The sequence below is a fragment of the Aulonocara stuartgranti genome (genome assembly GCF_965226115.1).
Source record: "Aulonocara stuartgranti genome assembly, chromosome: 1".
In the NCBI taxonomy this organism is placed as follows: Eukaryota; Metazoa; Chordata; class Actinopteri; order Cichliformes; family Cichlidae; genus Aulonocara; species Aulonocara stuartgranti.
In genome coordinates this window covers 7,667,561-7,684,843 of record NC_138939.1, presented here as the reverse complement: position 1 = coordinate 7,684,843, position 17,283 = coordinate 7,667,561, and the positions used below count along the sequence as shown (strand labels likewise).

General features: G+C 41.2%; 1 protein-coding gene across 2 annotated transcripts in view; it reads right to left on the bottom strand.

Annotated features, from left to right (window-relative positions):
* The window catches only part of LOC309712220 (synaptosomal-associated protein 25-B), a 42,124-nt gene that overhangs the window by 14,349 nt on the left and 10,492 nt on the right, over positions 1-17,283 (bottom strand). For both annotated transcript variants that reach the window (XM_082542869.1, XM_082542868.1), the window contains exons 2-3: positions 8,160-8,266; positions 6,099-6,140 (exon numbers count right to left, since the gene is read on the bottom strand). In XM_082542869.1, the coding sequence (XP_082398995.1) occupies positions 6,099-6,140; positions 8,160-8,231 (114 nt within the window). In that variant the 5' untranslated portion in view covers positions 8,232-8,266. The remainder of the gene's footprint in view (positions 1-6,098; positions 6,141-8,159; positions 8,267-17,283) is intronic.

The window sequence follows — 17,283 nt, the reverse complement described above, 5'->3', positions numbered from 1 at the left end:
AAAGGACACTTTGTGCGTACTTGTTGCACAACTGTATTTAACACCCTCTCATTAGTTTAATCTGTAACAGTACTTTGAAATAATAAAAAATATGCATATTTTGAAACTATTTAAAAGGCCATGTTCAGAGATGGGCTGGGGTACAAACACACGGGAAACACACAGCAACCTGCATGGCATTTTTTTCTAAATTAATTTGGTTACATTAGGCGCTAAAACTACTTGGCTAGAGTTGAGAAAAAAACATGATTTGCATAACCACACTTTACTTCCAGCTCACATGGCACATAAAGGTACCTCGATACTAGTCTGGTCTAATCTAGCCTAAATAATAAAGGTCATAATTAAAAAGCTTCATCAAACTAGCTATGGGATTGCTTTCTGCCCCTCACAATACCGCTGATGCATTTCACGTATTTACCTTGTGATTCAATAACGATACCACAATAACGGCTGAAAACATGGGTTGTTAGTTTGTGGGTTGAAGTGAGTGTACCTCATTGGTAAAACTATTAGTTATACGTCTATTTAGGCTTAGATTATAATTTACAATTCATATCACTTCACTAATAAAAACAGCTTGTATGAATACAAAATAGCATGTTCATCTTGTGTAGTTTACTCTCCGACTTAAGGCCTGACACCGCTCATCAAATCGGATCTCCATCCATCCATCCATCCATCCATCCATCTTCATCCGCTTTGTCCGGGGCCGGGTCGCGGGGGCAGCAGCCTAAGCAAAGAGGCCCAGACCTCCCTCTCCCCAGCCACCTCCTCCAGCTTATCCGGGGGAATACCAAGGCGTTCCCAGGCCAGCCGAGAGATATAATCTCTCCAGCGTGTCCTGGGTCTGCCCCGGGGCCTCCTCCCGGTGGGACATGCCTGGAACACCTCACCCAGGAGGCGCCCAGGGGGCATCCTTGTCAGATGCCCGAACCACCTCAGCTGGCTCCTTTCGATGTGGAGCAGCAGCTGCTCTACTCTGAGCCCCTCCCGGATGGCCGAACTTCTCACCCTATCTCTAAGGGAGAGGCCAGCCACCCTTCGGAGGAAGCTCATTTCTGCCGCTTGTATCCACGATCTCGTTCTTTCGGTCACTACCCACAGCTCGTGGCCATAGGTGAGGGTAGGGACGTAGATCGACCGGTAAATTGAGAGCTTCGCTTTTACACTCAGCTCCCTCTTCACCACGACGGACCGGTGCAGCGTCCGCATTACTGCAGCTGCAGCCCCAATCCGTCTGTCGATCTCCGGCTCCCTTCTCCCATCACTCGCGAACAAGACCCCGAGATACTTGAACTCCTCCACTTGGGGCAGGAACTCATCCCCGACCCAGAGTGGGCACTCCACCCTTTTCCGGCTGAGAACCATGGCCTCAGATTTGGAGGTGCTGATCCTCATTCCTGCTGCTTCACACTCGGCTGCGAACCGTTCCAGTGCGAGCTGAAGGCCATCACCCGATGAAGCCAACAGAACCACATCATCCGCAAAAATCAGAGATGAGATTCTGAGGCCACCAAAGCGAAAGCCCTCCGCCACTTGGCTGCGCCTAGAAATCCTGTCCATAAAAATTATGAACAGAACCGGAGACAAAGGGCAGCCCTGGCGGAGCCCATCACCCACCAGGAATGAGTCCGACTTATTGCCGGCAATGCGAACCAAGCTCTTGCAACGGTTGTATAGGGATCGAATGGCCCGTAGCAATGGGCCAGACACCCCATACTCCCGCAGCACCTCCCACAGGACACCCCGAGGGACACGGTCGAATGCCTTCTCCAAGTCCACAAAACACATGTAGACTGGTTGGGCAAACTCCCATGCACCCTCAAGTATCCTCGAGAGGATAAAGAGCTGGTCCAGTGTTCCGCGACCAGGACGAAAACCGCATTGTTCCTCCTGTATCCGAGGTTCGACTAACGGACGAACTCTCCTTTCCAGCACCCTGGCATAGACTTTCCCAGGGAGGCTGAGGAGTGTGATCCCCCTGTAGTTGGAACACACCCTCCGGTCCCCTTTCTTAAAGATGGGGACCACCACCCCGGTCTGCCAGTCCACAGGTACTGCCCCTGATCTCCACGCAACATTGCAGAGGCGTGTCAACCAGGACAGCCCTACAACGTCCAGAGCCTTCAGGAACTCGGGGCGGACCTCATCAACACCAGGGGCTCTGCCACCAAAGGAGTTGTTTAACTGCCTCAGTGACCTCGCCCCCGGAAATTGGCGGGTCATTCCCCTCATCCCCAGACTCTGCTTCCTCCTCGGAAGACGTGTCAGTGGGATTAAGGAGGTCCTCGAAGTATTCCTTCCACCGCCTGACAATTTTCTCAGTCGACGTCAGCAGCGCTCCGCCAGCACTATACACAGACGCCTGACGGTTTGCCAGAATCTCTTCGAGGCAGTCCGAAAGTCTTTTTCCATGGCCTCTCCGAACTCCTCCCACACCCGAGTTTTTGCTTCAGCCACTGCCCGAGCCGCATTCCGCTTGGCCTGTCGATACCTGTCGGCTGCCTCCGGAGTCCCACAGGCTAACCAAGCCCGATAGTTCTCCTTCTTCAGCCTGGTGGCTCCCTTCACCTCTGGTGTCCACCATTTGGTTCGGGGATTACCACCACGGCAGGCACCAACCACCTTGCGGCCGCAGCTCAATGCAGCAGCTTCGGCAATGGAGACGCTGAACATGGTCCATTCGGACTCAATGTCCCCAGTCTCCCTCGGAATGCTGTTGAAGCTCTGCCGGAGGTGTGCGTTGAAGATCTCGCGGACTGGGGCCTCTGCTAGACGTTCCCAGCACACCCTCACTACGCGTTTAGGTGCACCAGGTCTGTCCAGCGGATCTCTTGTGTTATTATCTGCTTCACAGAGACACTGAAATCCAATTTTATGTCCTTCACAGATTTCTTTATATCCATCTGTTTATCGTTCACATTTCCCCTCGTCTGATCTACTCGTGTTCATCTCCGTCTTTCATTCTTTTACTTCATTTCCACCGCTCTCATCTGCTTTGTTCACGTATCACAAACCAAGGAGCAGTTTTTCATTTCTCTTCCTACAGGCCTGACATGACGATAACATCTTTCATAAAGACTTTAATAATCTGCGGGTCCTCGTTTATAAAACCTTTTCAAGTTGCTGCATGAGTTTATTCTTCTCTCTACATCGCTCCGCTGCTGCTACAGGATTGTTATTATTGTTATTTAGATGATACATTTACCACTTCGCTGTTAATCAGTGAATTTCAAAATCAAAGAAAAGTAAAACCTTAAGAGTTTTGCAGAAAACAAACAGCCTGTTCAGCTTTTTTTAAACCATAAAGTCTAATAGTTTTCAGTTATTTAAAGAGCATTTGCAGATGATTTCCACATCACCTACCAGCGTCATGTTATATCACACTACATGACGTAATGTTTTCCTGCCAGTGACTACCAGGCACAGTGAAATCTTCTACAATGTCCGACATGAGTTGTTCAATACACATTAGAGGTTTCTTACTACACTCTGCTATGACATTGTGTAATGTGATGTGTTTGCACCAAGATAATGGTACAGGTCTGGGTTTATTTCTGTCCTTCACATTAGCAGTGGCCTATTTAAGCTACAAACCGCACTTCAGTCTGCCTGGCTGGCCCTTCTGAGCCAAGCTCTCCTTACACACTTTCACTCAGTTTGTGGGTTCGCATGGAGGGCCAGCCACATTAAGAGCTCTTTCCAACCAACTAGACTTAATTGAAGTGCCTTAAAAACCCTCCAAGTCTGCACTAATGCAGGTTTACTAACCACACTTTTACATCTGATATGGAGGAAACTGTGCACTTACAAGTATTAATTCAGTTTGGTTATTTACTGTCTCAGCGATAAAAAAATAGCCTTCATCTAAAAGTGGAGTTTTGTTTTTGTGTTTCTAAATGCCAATATTAAAGAAAAAGGAAGACGAAAAATAATGACGCAGGATCATTTTGAAAATCATGTTAACACCTGAATTCAGAGTAGATGCTGAAAAGCCACATAATTATATAACAGCTGTGCAGAGGTTTGTCTTCTGCTTTTATACCTTTGCTCGTCTGTTTTCACCCTGTCTATGTCTTCTTCACCTGATCTACTGGCTGACTCTCTTTGTACAAACAGTCATTTTATTGTGTCTGTCTCGCTCATTTATCAGTCATTAAAACAAAACAGCGCTCATGTCGCTCATTGCTCCTGTCCAATTTGCACGAGACAACGACATATTACATCACCGACTGTAAGTGGCAGAAAATTAATGGCTCAGGAATAATAATGATGAATTGACTGGAAATTTTTACAACTGGAAATTAAACATCTGAGCATAAAAGGGGAACTTAGTCAGAAAAGCAGCCTAAGATTTTATTCTGGGATCTTGAAGATGGATGCAAGTTTATTTTAATTATATACTTTCCTGACTATTAGCTTCTGTCATTTTATATCTTCTCCGCTCCCTCAACAGACACTCGCCTGATTTACTCATCTATCCTGTTTTTGGTCTTTGGTTTGAATATGTCATGACTTTCAATACACATGTGGCTCATACTGAAGATAGAAATAAATTATCTGAGCTAAAACTACACATACGTCAGTGACTGTGACTAATCTGTAGGATGGTGCCAGAAAAAAGTGAATGTTCAGATTTATTATACAAGGTTGTTTTTTAATCTGTCAGTTTCTGTTGTTTTAATAATAAAGAAAATAATTATTTTAATAAGTAGGATTACTTCAATAAGTGGGATTATCCTTCAAAACGCATCATTTTTCAAATCATAGCTACCCTACAAATAACACTTAATCTTTACAGAAGAAGCACACACTGTAGAACCAAATTAATACAGTATCAGCATGCTAACCCTTCAGGGACACATATTTAATTTCTTTCGATGTGAATGAAAAGCTTGGTATGTAGAGTAGGTCTCCCAAAGGACTTCCATTTGTCACTCATGGCTTTCTCTCATTAGACATGGTCATTTGTCCAGGGGTTAGTGTGAAGCCATGTCTCCATTTCTGCAGCCAGTGTGAATACACCGATAACTAAAGGACATATGAACAGCTGTTTATTGCTTTCATCTTGGTAGCACTTAAAGCTAGAATATCCTGCTGACATGTAAGCTAAAAGTAAAAACAACAATATCTTGTTTTTTTTCCTGGCTCAATGGAATGACAAGTAATTTAGGCATCGTAGGTAATTCAAATGATACTGTACCATAAGAGAGAAATCTAAATAAGTATAGATTTGGAACTATATATATATATATATATATATATATATATATATATATATAAACTGCAGAGTTCTCCAAATATTGACCTCCTGATTAAGTTAGTGTACTTCAGCAAGTGTTCAGCGCTTGGCATCCTGCTATTTTTAGATCCCTCTGTTGAGAGTCTTGTTCTGACCACTTGTGCATTTGTGAAACTTAATCCATCAAACTCATCTAACTTGTTTGTTGAGGATCATCTGTTATGATAAATGTTGATCCACAGGCTAAACAGCAGTCGTCATTGAAACAATCAATGGGTTCAAAGCCTCAGAATCAGGTCAGTAGTGCAAACAGGAGCACAGTTATCGTTCTTCCAGGCTTACAAGCCTGATGGACGACATTTATTGCAAGCCATTTTAACTGTGAGGTGTGCCATAGCTATCACACAGCATGTTGACAACATTTTCTGGCCACACTAGCACACCTAGTGTTCATCACTGTCCTACTCAAGCAAATCTTTTGTCCTTTGCTCAGAATTGTTTAAGGATTGCTATTGTGACACAGTGGAGGAGCTCTACCATGCACTGGACATGCACAAGTGCAAGTCCTCAAAAGAAGAAGAGGAGGTCCATCAGGTATTTAAGTACAGGGTCAAAGAATACTACTTTGTGGAAGTTATAGAAAGTTTAGTAGGCCAAGTGTAGATCTTTTGGGACTGACTAACCAAGTAAATCCATGTGAAAACTCAACCTTAGACATTAAGCAGAAGCACAGGCGAGGGGCATGTACAAGAACAAGAAGATCTCACAGTTCTGGTAAATCAGCTTCTCTCTCTCTCTCTCATGTCTTTTGTATCTGTTAATGTGATGTGTGTCATTGAATCACTGGACTCACCTCCTCCACAAGAGCCAGCATGCGCCGAGTACTCTCCAGAGACTGCAGGGAGAGTAAGAGAAAGATTAGCAAAGGATTAACTTAGAGTCCAAAGGAGAGCAAACACAGACACACGGTGTGGCACCAATTTCTCAACAACATCTCAGTGTGTTAACGTAGAAAATGTATTAAAAACATAAGGTGGAAAGGGAGAACGGAGGACCACTAATATGGTAAGACGAATGAGTGTCACTCAGTAATATAGTTACACCTAGATGTTCCTCTCCTCTTGTCTGATTCCATGATTCCTACTGTTATTTGCTTTGCCTCCTGTTGCTCTATCAATCTAACGTTCCACCCATTTCTCCTCTTTTCCTTTCCTCTATTCCCATCACTGGCCCTACATTATCTCCTCATGAATGTTTAATAATGCCATTTGAGCTGATCCATTATTCTGCAGCATGGAATTATCTGCTCTTCCTGAGCTCCTCTCATCTCATTAAAAAAGGGCAGAGTTCTTCCTTATCCAAAAAAAGCACTTTCTTGATGAAAGATTCTTAGAGCTCCAAATGCTGAAACAAGCTGAGGTCACTTTAGCAGCTGTATCTGTCAGCTTGCAGGCTTTGGAGATACATTTGTGTCCTTATGAGAACGGTCCATTTTCAAATGTCAAATTATAATTGGAATGTCACAGAAAAATCCGTTTTTACTGGAGATTTCAGTTTTTATGCTTGTTCCCTGTTTATGTGGTAACTTTGCCAGTGAGCTACATTATCATTAGTTAAAACTTGGCGCTGTTGCCTGAAGGAGTTCTCTGCATGTTTGTAGCTGATGTAAGTGATTAATTACAAAGTAAATTTTTAAACAATAGCTCATAAATAGCAGAATGATTTGGAATCGCAGTGTTTCACACAGAGCTGGATTGTTTTTACTTTGTATTTAAAGATGCAGAGGGCACAGGCTTGTTCTCGTAAATAAATTATTCACGATAAAATTTACAGTTATTGTAAATAATATTCATCATCCTGTGAATGGACTACAGATCCACCATCTTAGATACAGTTGGCAACAGTAGTCATTCTGCTCTGCAGCCTCGATTAGCTTCAACGTAGCAGCACATGAAATACATTAGGTTCATAATTTATCGGACAAAGACGCAGGTTTTATGGTTTTTCCTGAAAACCACCACAGGTGAGTTTAAATCAAATAACCATTGTGTGATTTAAGTGCAGTCTTTGAGTCTGCACAACAAAAAGAAAAAGAACGACGTCTTTCAGTCTGCACTGTTTGATTTAAAATCCAACTGTGTCTTTGTTCTACAAATTATGGACCTAACTGCATAAAAGAGGCAGTGCTACTGTTGCCAGTTGTTGTCTGGATGGTGGAGTTGGAGTCTGACAGCTAACAGTTCAATCTATCTGGACCACAGAGAAACACTAGATAGAAAGGAACAGCGTCAGCCAATAATGGGCTAAATTGAATGGATCTTCATTTCACACTGACAGAAAAATAGAGAATAGATTGTAATAAATATTCAGGCAGCTGTCAATATTGCAGGAAAGCAGCAATTTATATCTATGAGAAATATTACAGTGTAACTGTCACATATTGTAAATTAAAGATAATACTACTACTATATATTTTCAGCCTTATAGGAAATATTTTTTCTGTAAATCCCATCTCTTTAAAGTGGATTTATTCTGCTCATTTTCACTTATATAGTTTTATTCTTTTAGAGTAGCTTTGGATTTGATTCTCAGTTGCATCTAATCCTCAGTTTTAGCTCCAGTCTCTTCAAAGCCAGGCTCCAGCTTTCTTCTGATTGGCTATCCTGTGTTTATAAATGGTTTAAACAGCAGGTGGGTGGGGCTTATGCGTCCAGAGGAGAGGAGAACACCTAGTATATACATATTTAGGATATCATTTTTCACTGGCATGATACAGAGCCACAAATATGAAAAAAACTGTCTGATCATGAGCTTTTAGAGGAGTCTTAAGAAACAACAATGTGTAGAACAGAAATGAAAAACACTTTAACAACAACAACAAAAACCTCTAAAAAACATGTTTCTCTTACTGTACCTCATCAGCTATCTGGTCTGCACGTGTCTGCAGATCGGCCAGCTCATTGCGCATGTCCGATTCGTCTGCCATGACGACTGTTGTACTTTGACGTCAAAGAAGAAAAACTAGAAAAATAGAGAGAAGAAGAAGGGGAGAAGCAGGGTTAGTGCACCAACAACACAACAAAATCTATTGCACAAAAGATGCTTTGAACAGCAGACAAATCACAGGGAAGAATCTGATTTCTGAAAGTAAGTTGTTGTTCAAATTAAAAAGCAAAACAAAACAAAGAGACACATGATGCTGTCATTAGTGGGAGTGTTTTTGCTTCAGGACTCAGCCCAAGTTTGAGTGACCTCTGAGTTGGAAGGATTATCTACAGTGGGGCAAAAAAGTATTTAGTCAGCCACCGATTGTGCAAGTTCCCCCACCTAAAATGATGACAGAGGTCAGTAATTTGCACCAGAGGTACACTTCAACTGTGAGAGACAGAATGTGAAAAAAAAAATCCATGAATCCACATGGTAGGATTTGTAAAGAATTTATTCGTAAATCAGGGTGGAAAATAAGTATTTGGTCAATAACAAAAATACAACTCAATACTTTGTAACATAACCTTTGTTGGCAATAACAGAGGTCAAACATTTACTATAGGTCTTTACCAGGTTTGCACACACAGCAGCTGGTATTTTGGCCCATTCCTCCATGCAGATCTTCTCGAGAGCAGTGATGTTTTGTGGCTGTCGCCGAGCAACACGGACTTTCAACTCCCGCCACAGATTTTCTATGGGGTTGAGGTCTGGAGACTGGCTAGGCCACTCCAGGACTTTCAAATGCTTCTTACGGAGCCACTCCTTTGTTGCCCGGGCGGTGTGTTTTGGATCATTGTCATGTTGGAAGACCCAGCCTCGTTTCATCTTCAAAGTTCTCACTGATGGAAGGAGGTTTTGGCTCAAAATCTCACGATACATGGCCCCATTCATTCTGTCCTTAACACGGATCAGTCGTCCTGTCCCCTTGGCAGAAAAACAGCCCCATAGCATGATGTTTCCACCCCCATGCTTCACAGTAGGTATGGTGTTCTTGGGATGCAACTCAGTATTCTTCTTCCTCCAAACACGACGAGTTGAGTTTATACCAAAAAGTTCTACTTTGGTTTCATCTGACCACATGACATTCTCCCAATCCTCTGCTGCATCATCCAGATCGAGGGAGATTATCAGTGGTCTTGTATGTCTTCCATTTTCTGTTGATTGCTCCCACAGTTGATTTTTTCACACCAAGCTGCTTGCCTATTGTAGATTCACTCTTCCCAGTCTGGTGCAGGTCTACAATACTTTTCCTGGTGTCCTTCGAAAGCTCTTTGGTCTTGGCCATGGCGGTGTTTGGAGTCTGACTGTTTGAGGCTGTGGACAGGTGTCTTTTATACAGATGATGAGTTCAAACAGGTGCCATTCATACAGGTAACGAGTGGGGGACAGAAAAGCTTCTTACAGAAGACGTTACAGGTCTGTGAGAGCCAGAGATTTTCCATGTTTGAGGTGACCAAATACTTATTTTCCACCCTAATTTACGAATAAATTCTTTACAAATCCTACCATGTGGATTCATGGATTTTTTTTTCACATTCTGTCTCTCACAGTTGAAGTGTACCTCTGGTGCAAATTACTGACCTCTGTCATCATTTTAAGTGGGGGAACTTGCACAATCGGTGGCTGACTAAATACTTTTTTGCCCCACTGTAACATAGGATTTAACGTTTGAGTAAAAGTATGACTGCAAACTAAAATCCAGCAACATGTTACAAGACATTTACCACAACTACCTTCAACCTGCTGAATACAATTCTTACTGCCAATCAAACACAATAAAAATTACTTAGCACTTAGCTCTCTATCCAAAAAGCAGTTCTGGAGAACCATCCTGGCAGTGCAAAGGCAGGGAAGCACAGACTTAAATTCATTTGATCCAATTCAAATTAAAGCAAGATATCCCATTTACATTTAGTGTTACCATGCAACCTATAAACACACAACCCATCTGCACTGAGAAAACAGCTGAATTCACGATTTAAATATACCGAGATGACGCACGTGGAGGTGTACATGTTAGAACTGAGTGTGAATCTCAGTCACACACACACAGACTGACCACGCTTTGTAAAAAAAAAAAAAGTGTCTCACAAGCTGAAAGGTCACCTAATTCTGCTACTGTCTCCAAACTAAAGTAAGCCAGACAAAGGCACAGGTGTTAGCAGTAATCTTTAATCTCTGCATTGAAAAAAAGAATACAGCCAGCAGCACTGCTTCCCTTGTCCTCGGATGTACCTAGATCCGATCAAACTATGTGCACAATCAAGATGAGTGGAAACTTTTTAATTCCAGAGGTCCAAGGATTATATTTCAGTGTCCACATAGGAATCATGAGAGAACGGAACCTCGGTCTCTCTCTGATACAGGTGCTTTTTACTGACTTTCAGAATTCTGAAGTTAAAGCTTGGCAAAATTAACATTTACCACCTGCACTATAATCCAATTTTAGGGGCAGAAAACAACATATGTGAACTGCTATAACCAGAAAAGTATCATGGAAACACTGCTGTGACGGATGCCGTGAGTTCAAGCCACTATCCTGCTAACCCTGATCTTCTTCCTCTGGAACCAGTGATCATTTAAGATGAACGAGGGAGGAGTGCCATGATGATTCTAGTTAGAAGAAAGAGTCAGGACAGGAGACAGGGGTCTATTTTTTTTGCTCTGATGCACTGCCAGGCAGTTTTTCATACAGCCACACACAGTAGAGCCGGAGGTATGGTTCATGAAAAATATATGTGGCTGTTACTCCGCAGTCTGACAGAGTAAGTCTGCTGCTGGTTGGGACGGCACTGATGAGAGGCTGAGGAGACAAAAGAAACCAGCTCAGATGCTTTTGTTTCCTTCACTCAATTATGCCTGCAATGAGGCAAAGAATCAGGTCTGAGCAGATCTCATTTATAAGTGTAATGAATTTTTGTTTCTACTGCACAAATCACATTGAAGAGATTTTGCTGTGATGAGGCTTGTTGCTGATATATATTTAACCACCCAGCAGCTTTCAATTCAGGATCATTAAAGCTTTATGTAAGCTAATCTACTGCAGCGTAAAGTATAGCAAAGGGACCAACAGACCGTTGGTTTCTGCACTCTATAAAGCTTTGTGGTGGAGGATTTTTATTAGATTACCACTGCAAAATAGCATGTATGCTCATGATTAAAAGTGGAAGTTATTTTTCTACATTGATTGTAAGTCACCATCATTTTCATGTTTTATGACAATGTAAAACTCTGAATTTCTCATAAATTACACAAACGACCAGTTTTTGAGACATTCAAATGAGGTTTTCTGCCATCAATCAAGCATGGTCAGTTAGTGCCACAGCTGGATGTTTGATAAAATATTGCCTATTTTTGCCCCTCCTTCTGTCTGTCCGCCTCTGCCTCGATCCCAATGGAGTCGTCACAGCCGTTAATAATTGAACATGTGCCGGGAAAAAAAGATGGAACGGAAAGAGAAAAATCAGTCCTTTTCCTCGTTCGTGCTCTGTGCGCGCGCACATGTGTGTGTTGTGTCTGCTCAGCCTTGTATGTAATTTTGCTTTAAAATATTTATGTTGACATTTTACATTTTAGCCATGTGACTAATGCTATAATGGAGAGCTGCTTACACTGAGTGCAACAGCAGAATGAGTTAGTTTACAGATCAACAGCATTACGGGTTATCTTTCAGATTATGAAAAAACCTTGTTGAAGTCACCTTTTATGTGTATTTTTTCAAACTTTTCTAACAGAAATTAGAAAGCCTGCAGTTCTTCTAGGTGTCATTTGAGGCCAAGTCTGAGACAAACTTTATTGCATTAAAAATCATATTAACAGGCTGGTGACAAACAAATAGTTTACCCCGTATTGTTAATTTCCCCTTCATAACAGCTGTGAGTGGGGTGGCAGCTGTCCCAGTCAGTATCTGCTGGGTGTCAACCATTACACTGAGCCAATAAACTGGGCTTCTTTGCTGTTTGTGTACTATCGGTGTCTTTTTTAATTGATTATCTGACTAAAATTAGGTCTTGCTGTGCATCCCAATGTGTGTGTTTGTTTTTTTTAATGTTCCTCGACACAAATTTCCCAGTTTTATTTCATATCCCACAAGACATTTTTCATCACTCTGTGCTCACATGTAGCCTACTGATTTGGATTTGGAGTGGTGGGGGAATAAGTTCTCTTGACATTCATGCCAAATACAATGATATTAGTTAAAATACAGGGGCTGCCACTTCTTTCAAAACGCTATATTCCTGGCTGCCACTGTCACTACCAATGACTGTAGAAAACTGTTGTCTACAGTCAATATCACTACAAAAATATATTAAGTCTATCTATAAAATCTATTTCCTACTGAAATGCATTACTTATAAATTCCTGTTCACTAACAATAAAAAAACTGACACTGTAAAAAACATTGTAATGTCACAGTCCTGGGTCTTTGACCTAGAGTTTTGATTTTAACTTTGGATGTTGTATATGTGTACATCACATATTGTATGAGAAGTGTCATATAAATAAAGCCTTTTGTCTTGGGTCCCGTTTTGGCCCTTCCCATTATCAAATACAACACCATTAATCGTCATACTCTGAAGTGAAACATGTCTGAGTGTGTTTACAAACCCTTTGACCAGCAGCAGTACCTGAATTAAACAGTATTATAAGTCGTGTCAGGCCTGTACTCTCACATGTACTCTCAAACATGCTCTATGTTTTCTGTTCCTACTACACTTCAACACATCTACCCCAGTGTAATGTCCACTGTGTTATTGATCAGCCGTTGATTGCTTATCTCTTTGCAGTGGCAGAGCTTCCTGTTTACTCACACATTGCACAGCCTCTTCTACTTCTTTCCTATACTGACTGAGGCCTTTCTCACCCTCCTTCTCAAGCCATCGAAACTTTATAAATTTAAAAACATCTTGTTCATAAATTTTTAATGTTAAAGTACATTTTCATTTAAATACAGTTCAATCATATCGTATTTTTGATACTGAAGTGAATAAACAGTATAAACAGTGTATTGCATGTCCAGCATACAACCATTCATTTTCTAAATCAAAAGGCCGCTGGTGAGCTGGACTTTTTTTTCCCTTTTTTTTCAACCTTGCTTTTTTCTACTTCCCACGATGGGTGAAGATGACCTGCTCCCATAAAATCTTATTGTGAGTTATTACTCATTTTATAAAAATAATAAACCAACTTGTATTTTTGCTGCTGACTCAAAAGGACAGCAACACTCAATTGTTTAGTTCATTCTAGTTCACACAATAGCGACGTTTTTAAAAATGGCAAACCTAGCCAGCTACTTTTGAAGTTTCTTAAACATCATCATTATCACCCCTGTGTATGTGCTCAATACAAAAACAAGTCGCCATTCACAGACTAGCGTGAGATATGAATTTGTAGAATCACATCACCAGCATCTATTGAGACTTGCAGCCAGTCACTTCAGCATCAATAGTGTGAAAACATTCACCCAGTCAACAGAGATGTACACACCGACTCCAAAGAGTAACAGACGCTCAGCACTTATGTGTACATTGCACAGTGCTGTGGCTACAGAATAGGGACACAGTCAGTGTTTAGACTAAAAGGGGAAATTGTTGTTTAGCGGTGGCAGAACATTGACATTCGTGGGCAGCAACAGGCTACCCATAAACCTGCAGAGAGCCTCTGTTGTCAGATGGGGCCGTGTCAACAATATGTGGTAAAACCAGATCAACAATCAAACGACCAACCACGAGCAAGCATCCAGCCATCTGCTGCGACAAGTCAGAGATCATCGGCAGCGTGCAAAAATTATGCAAAATTCTTTAGGTCCTTTTGTTTTCATTTTGGAATTTTTAAAAATGTGGAACTGAGATTGTTTTGAATTCACTGCTTGAGCTGTTCGTGCTGTTGATAAATACGGTTTCATAATCATTACAAGAAAGTAAGGAGCAGCACTCAACTGTAAAAAAAAAAAAGAAAAATCAATAATGGATGTTGGTGAAACAGCTTCAAGAACATGTTTGGAAAGCATGAAATAGTAATTATGTGCTTGGGAATATGCTAAGATTAAACGATAGCAGCTTTATTTCTCTTCTTTTTTTTGCCAGAACACTAAAAGAATTTGCATTAAAACTTTTTAAGCGTCTATTACCATGCCAGATGACAGGATAAACGCCCAATTCCATAACAAGTATGACTTAAAGTATATAAGCCTGTGGTGGCAGATACATTGAGACAAAGGTCCAGTATTTCTGACCAGTTTTACTGGGACAAGGGGGACCAGAATTAGCCAGGTGGTTTTTATTTTGAACAGGACTAATGCAAGTACATAGCATGGATAGGAGAATAAACCAGCCTTCACGGAGTAGGCATGATTCTTCAACCAGAAACGAAATCCAGTGTCAAGGAGCAAAAACTAATCGGACATATACAGTAAGCAGTGCTAGCTTGGCAAACTCAGCTAAATGTTTTGTTTATTTGACAGTAACCCACATTTAGAAAGAATTTTTTAATTGTAGCATGAAAAATGACCCTCCCTCTATGACAGTCGCTTGCTCTTTAACACGCCTACTGTATTTCAAAGACACACACACACACCTACAGTTGTCATAACACACGTTCCGGTCATTCCCATCCCCCCTCCCAACCTACGGCCTTGCTGCCTGTCACTCGTCTTGACTGACAGCTGCTGTAAGGCCTGAACTGCCAGGCTCAGCCCATGGAGAGATTACAGTCAGGGGGAAAAGAGGATTTAGTCTCCACTGTTTTCTCTGCTCTCTCTCTCTCATACACACACACACTCGCCTCTCAGTTTGCCGGTAGCTTTCTTTGTTTTGCTTCCTCTTCTTTCAACGCCCTCTGGATGTTTACAGTGTTTGTCCAGGAAAGAGGAAGCATATTTTATAAAAACTTTATAGTATTTACCGTCTTATCTGTAGCTGAATGATGTAATACCTGAACATTTGGTATAATTTACTACACAGGAAAATGGACGGGATCTTTAGCAGAATGAGCATCAAAACTAAATGTAATGGGTGAACATAAAGTTCACTGAAGACACTGAAAGGTCACTGATGAATAATTGATTGATAATATTAATAGCATTAATCCTGAAAGCTGTTGAAGGTAGATGTGGAAACAGGATGAGAGAAGGTTTGAAAATAACAAGGACATGACCTCGATGAGAGAGAGTGTTGATGTTGTGTTTCAGAATCAGACATTTCACATTTTTCATTATAAATATGCAGATGGTCCAAAGAAAAGAGCAGCAACGAAGCTCCAGAAGGAGAATGGATTAGGACTGTCACGATTAACACGCCACTGTGGAGCTCCAGTCGTGGAAGAATCTAGCGACAAATTATTTTAGTCAAAAACAAAGAAAAACAGTTAAAGGACACAAACACAAATCCCACTTTGAAAACCCCGCTTTAAAAGCATCTACCTCTATGAAAAATAAAATGTATTTACTTTGGAAAAATAAACATTTTCATCTAATAAAAACTCAGAGAGATATGACTAGCAAACTGAAGTCCATTCACATGATGAATCATATGTTTTCAGTGAGTTATTGTTTTAATATAATGTGTTTCTCACACGGTGTGCGTGAATCATCTTCAAATCATCTCCTCTGGAGTAAAGTGGAGCACATTTTCATATCTTGCTGATATTAAAACACAAAATGTTGCTGGAGCAAATTACAACAGGCACTTAAGACACACACCAGTGATTATTTATATATTTGCTGAGGTGTGCGCAGGTGAGGCAAAGCAAATAAGCCTTCGTTCATGAGCTGTAACACTCAGATTTAAGGCTGTTCTCTCAGTTGCTGTACAATATGCCTGATATACAGAACACACTGGCGTGCACAGAGGTGCAGGAAAGTTTTGTGTTTCCTTTCACTGATGCTAGTGTGCTTGAGCATTTGTTGTCTTCAAACTATAGACAGTATAAATGTAGGATGTAGGCAGCGTCACATCAACCGTTGCTTTGACACCGTTATAAAGCCTAAATTAGTATTTTCATTTTCACCAATGTTGTGTTTTGAAATTCCTTCTTTGTGACAAATGAGGTGTGGTCTAACTTTAAAGCCACAGGCTTAAAGGAGGATAATCCTCCTTTCTGACTCTTAGAATGACCAAAATTGACAAAATTGACTTTATACTTCTTTGTATCATTTGAAATAAGCAACTGAGTCCAGAAACTCATGAGAAAATGTTTTCAGAGGTTAAAGCTGAGGCCCATTCCACCTAAACTTCTATAGAACGAGAAGTCTTTTTGAACATCAGAGAGAAGGAAAGTTCTCATTTGGCTTCATTTTTCAGACTCAGAAGCTACGTCCATGTTTTATACTCTCTGGGGATGATATATGGGCGACAGCAGTTCCCCAATCACACATGAGTAACATAAATAAAATAAAAATAATGAACTCAACCAACCCTGATAGCTAACGTATCTAAATGGTCAGATTTAATATATATTACCAAAGCTGAACTAAAATTGTTGCTACAAAAAAAAAAACCTCACACAGTGATCAAGCACGGTTAGCATCCCCCTAGTTGCACCCAAGTTTGCTGACATGATCCACTGGCATGTGAGTCGGGGGATCATGTCAACATGTCACTGGAGGAAATGAAAAATGCTGAGGTCAGCTTAACACTGATTCGTCACTCACCATGCTCATCACACAGCAACAAAAATCATCATGTGCTGGCTTGTTTCATATCATATCGTAGCTTCACATCAAAGGCTTCCAAACAAACAATAACTGAGTCACATCTAACAAACACCAACATATAACCGCAAAGAAATTTTTTTAGAAGATGTTAGCACTAGTCTGCAGTAAAGGAACAAAATAAATTTAGATACAACCATAAGTGCACAGTTACACTCTATGCAACATTAACACAGGACAGAATCAGGATTTAAAAAGTGAAGAGGCTCATGTTTAGCATCCAGCAGACTGTCAGTCTGTTGTGACAAACGGCCTCCGTTAGACCGAGTACACCGCCATCAATCAAGTGCCGTGTTCATTGGAGATAAACAATGTTTGTGAAGAAAATAGGACATCAGGA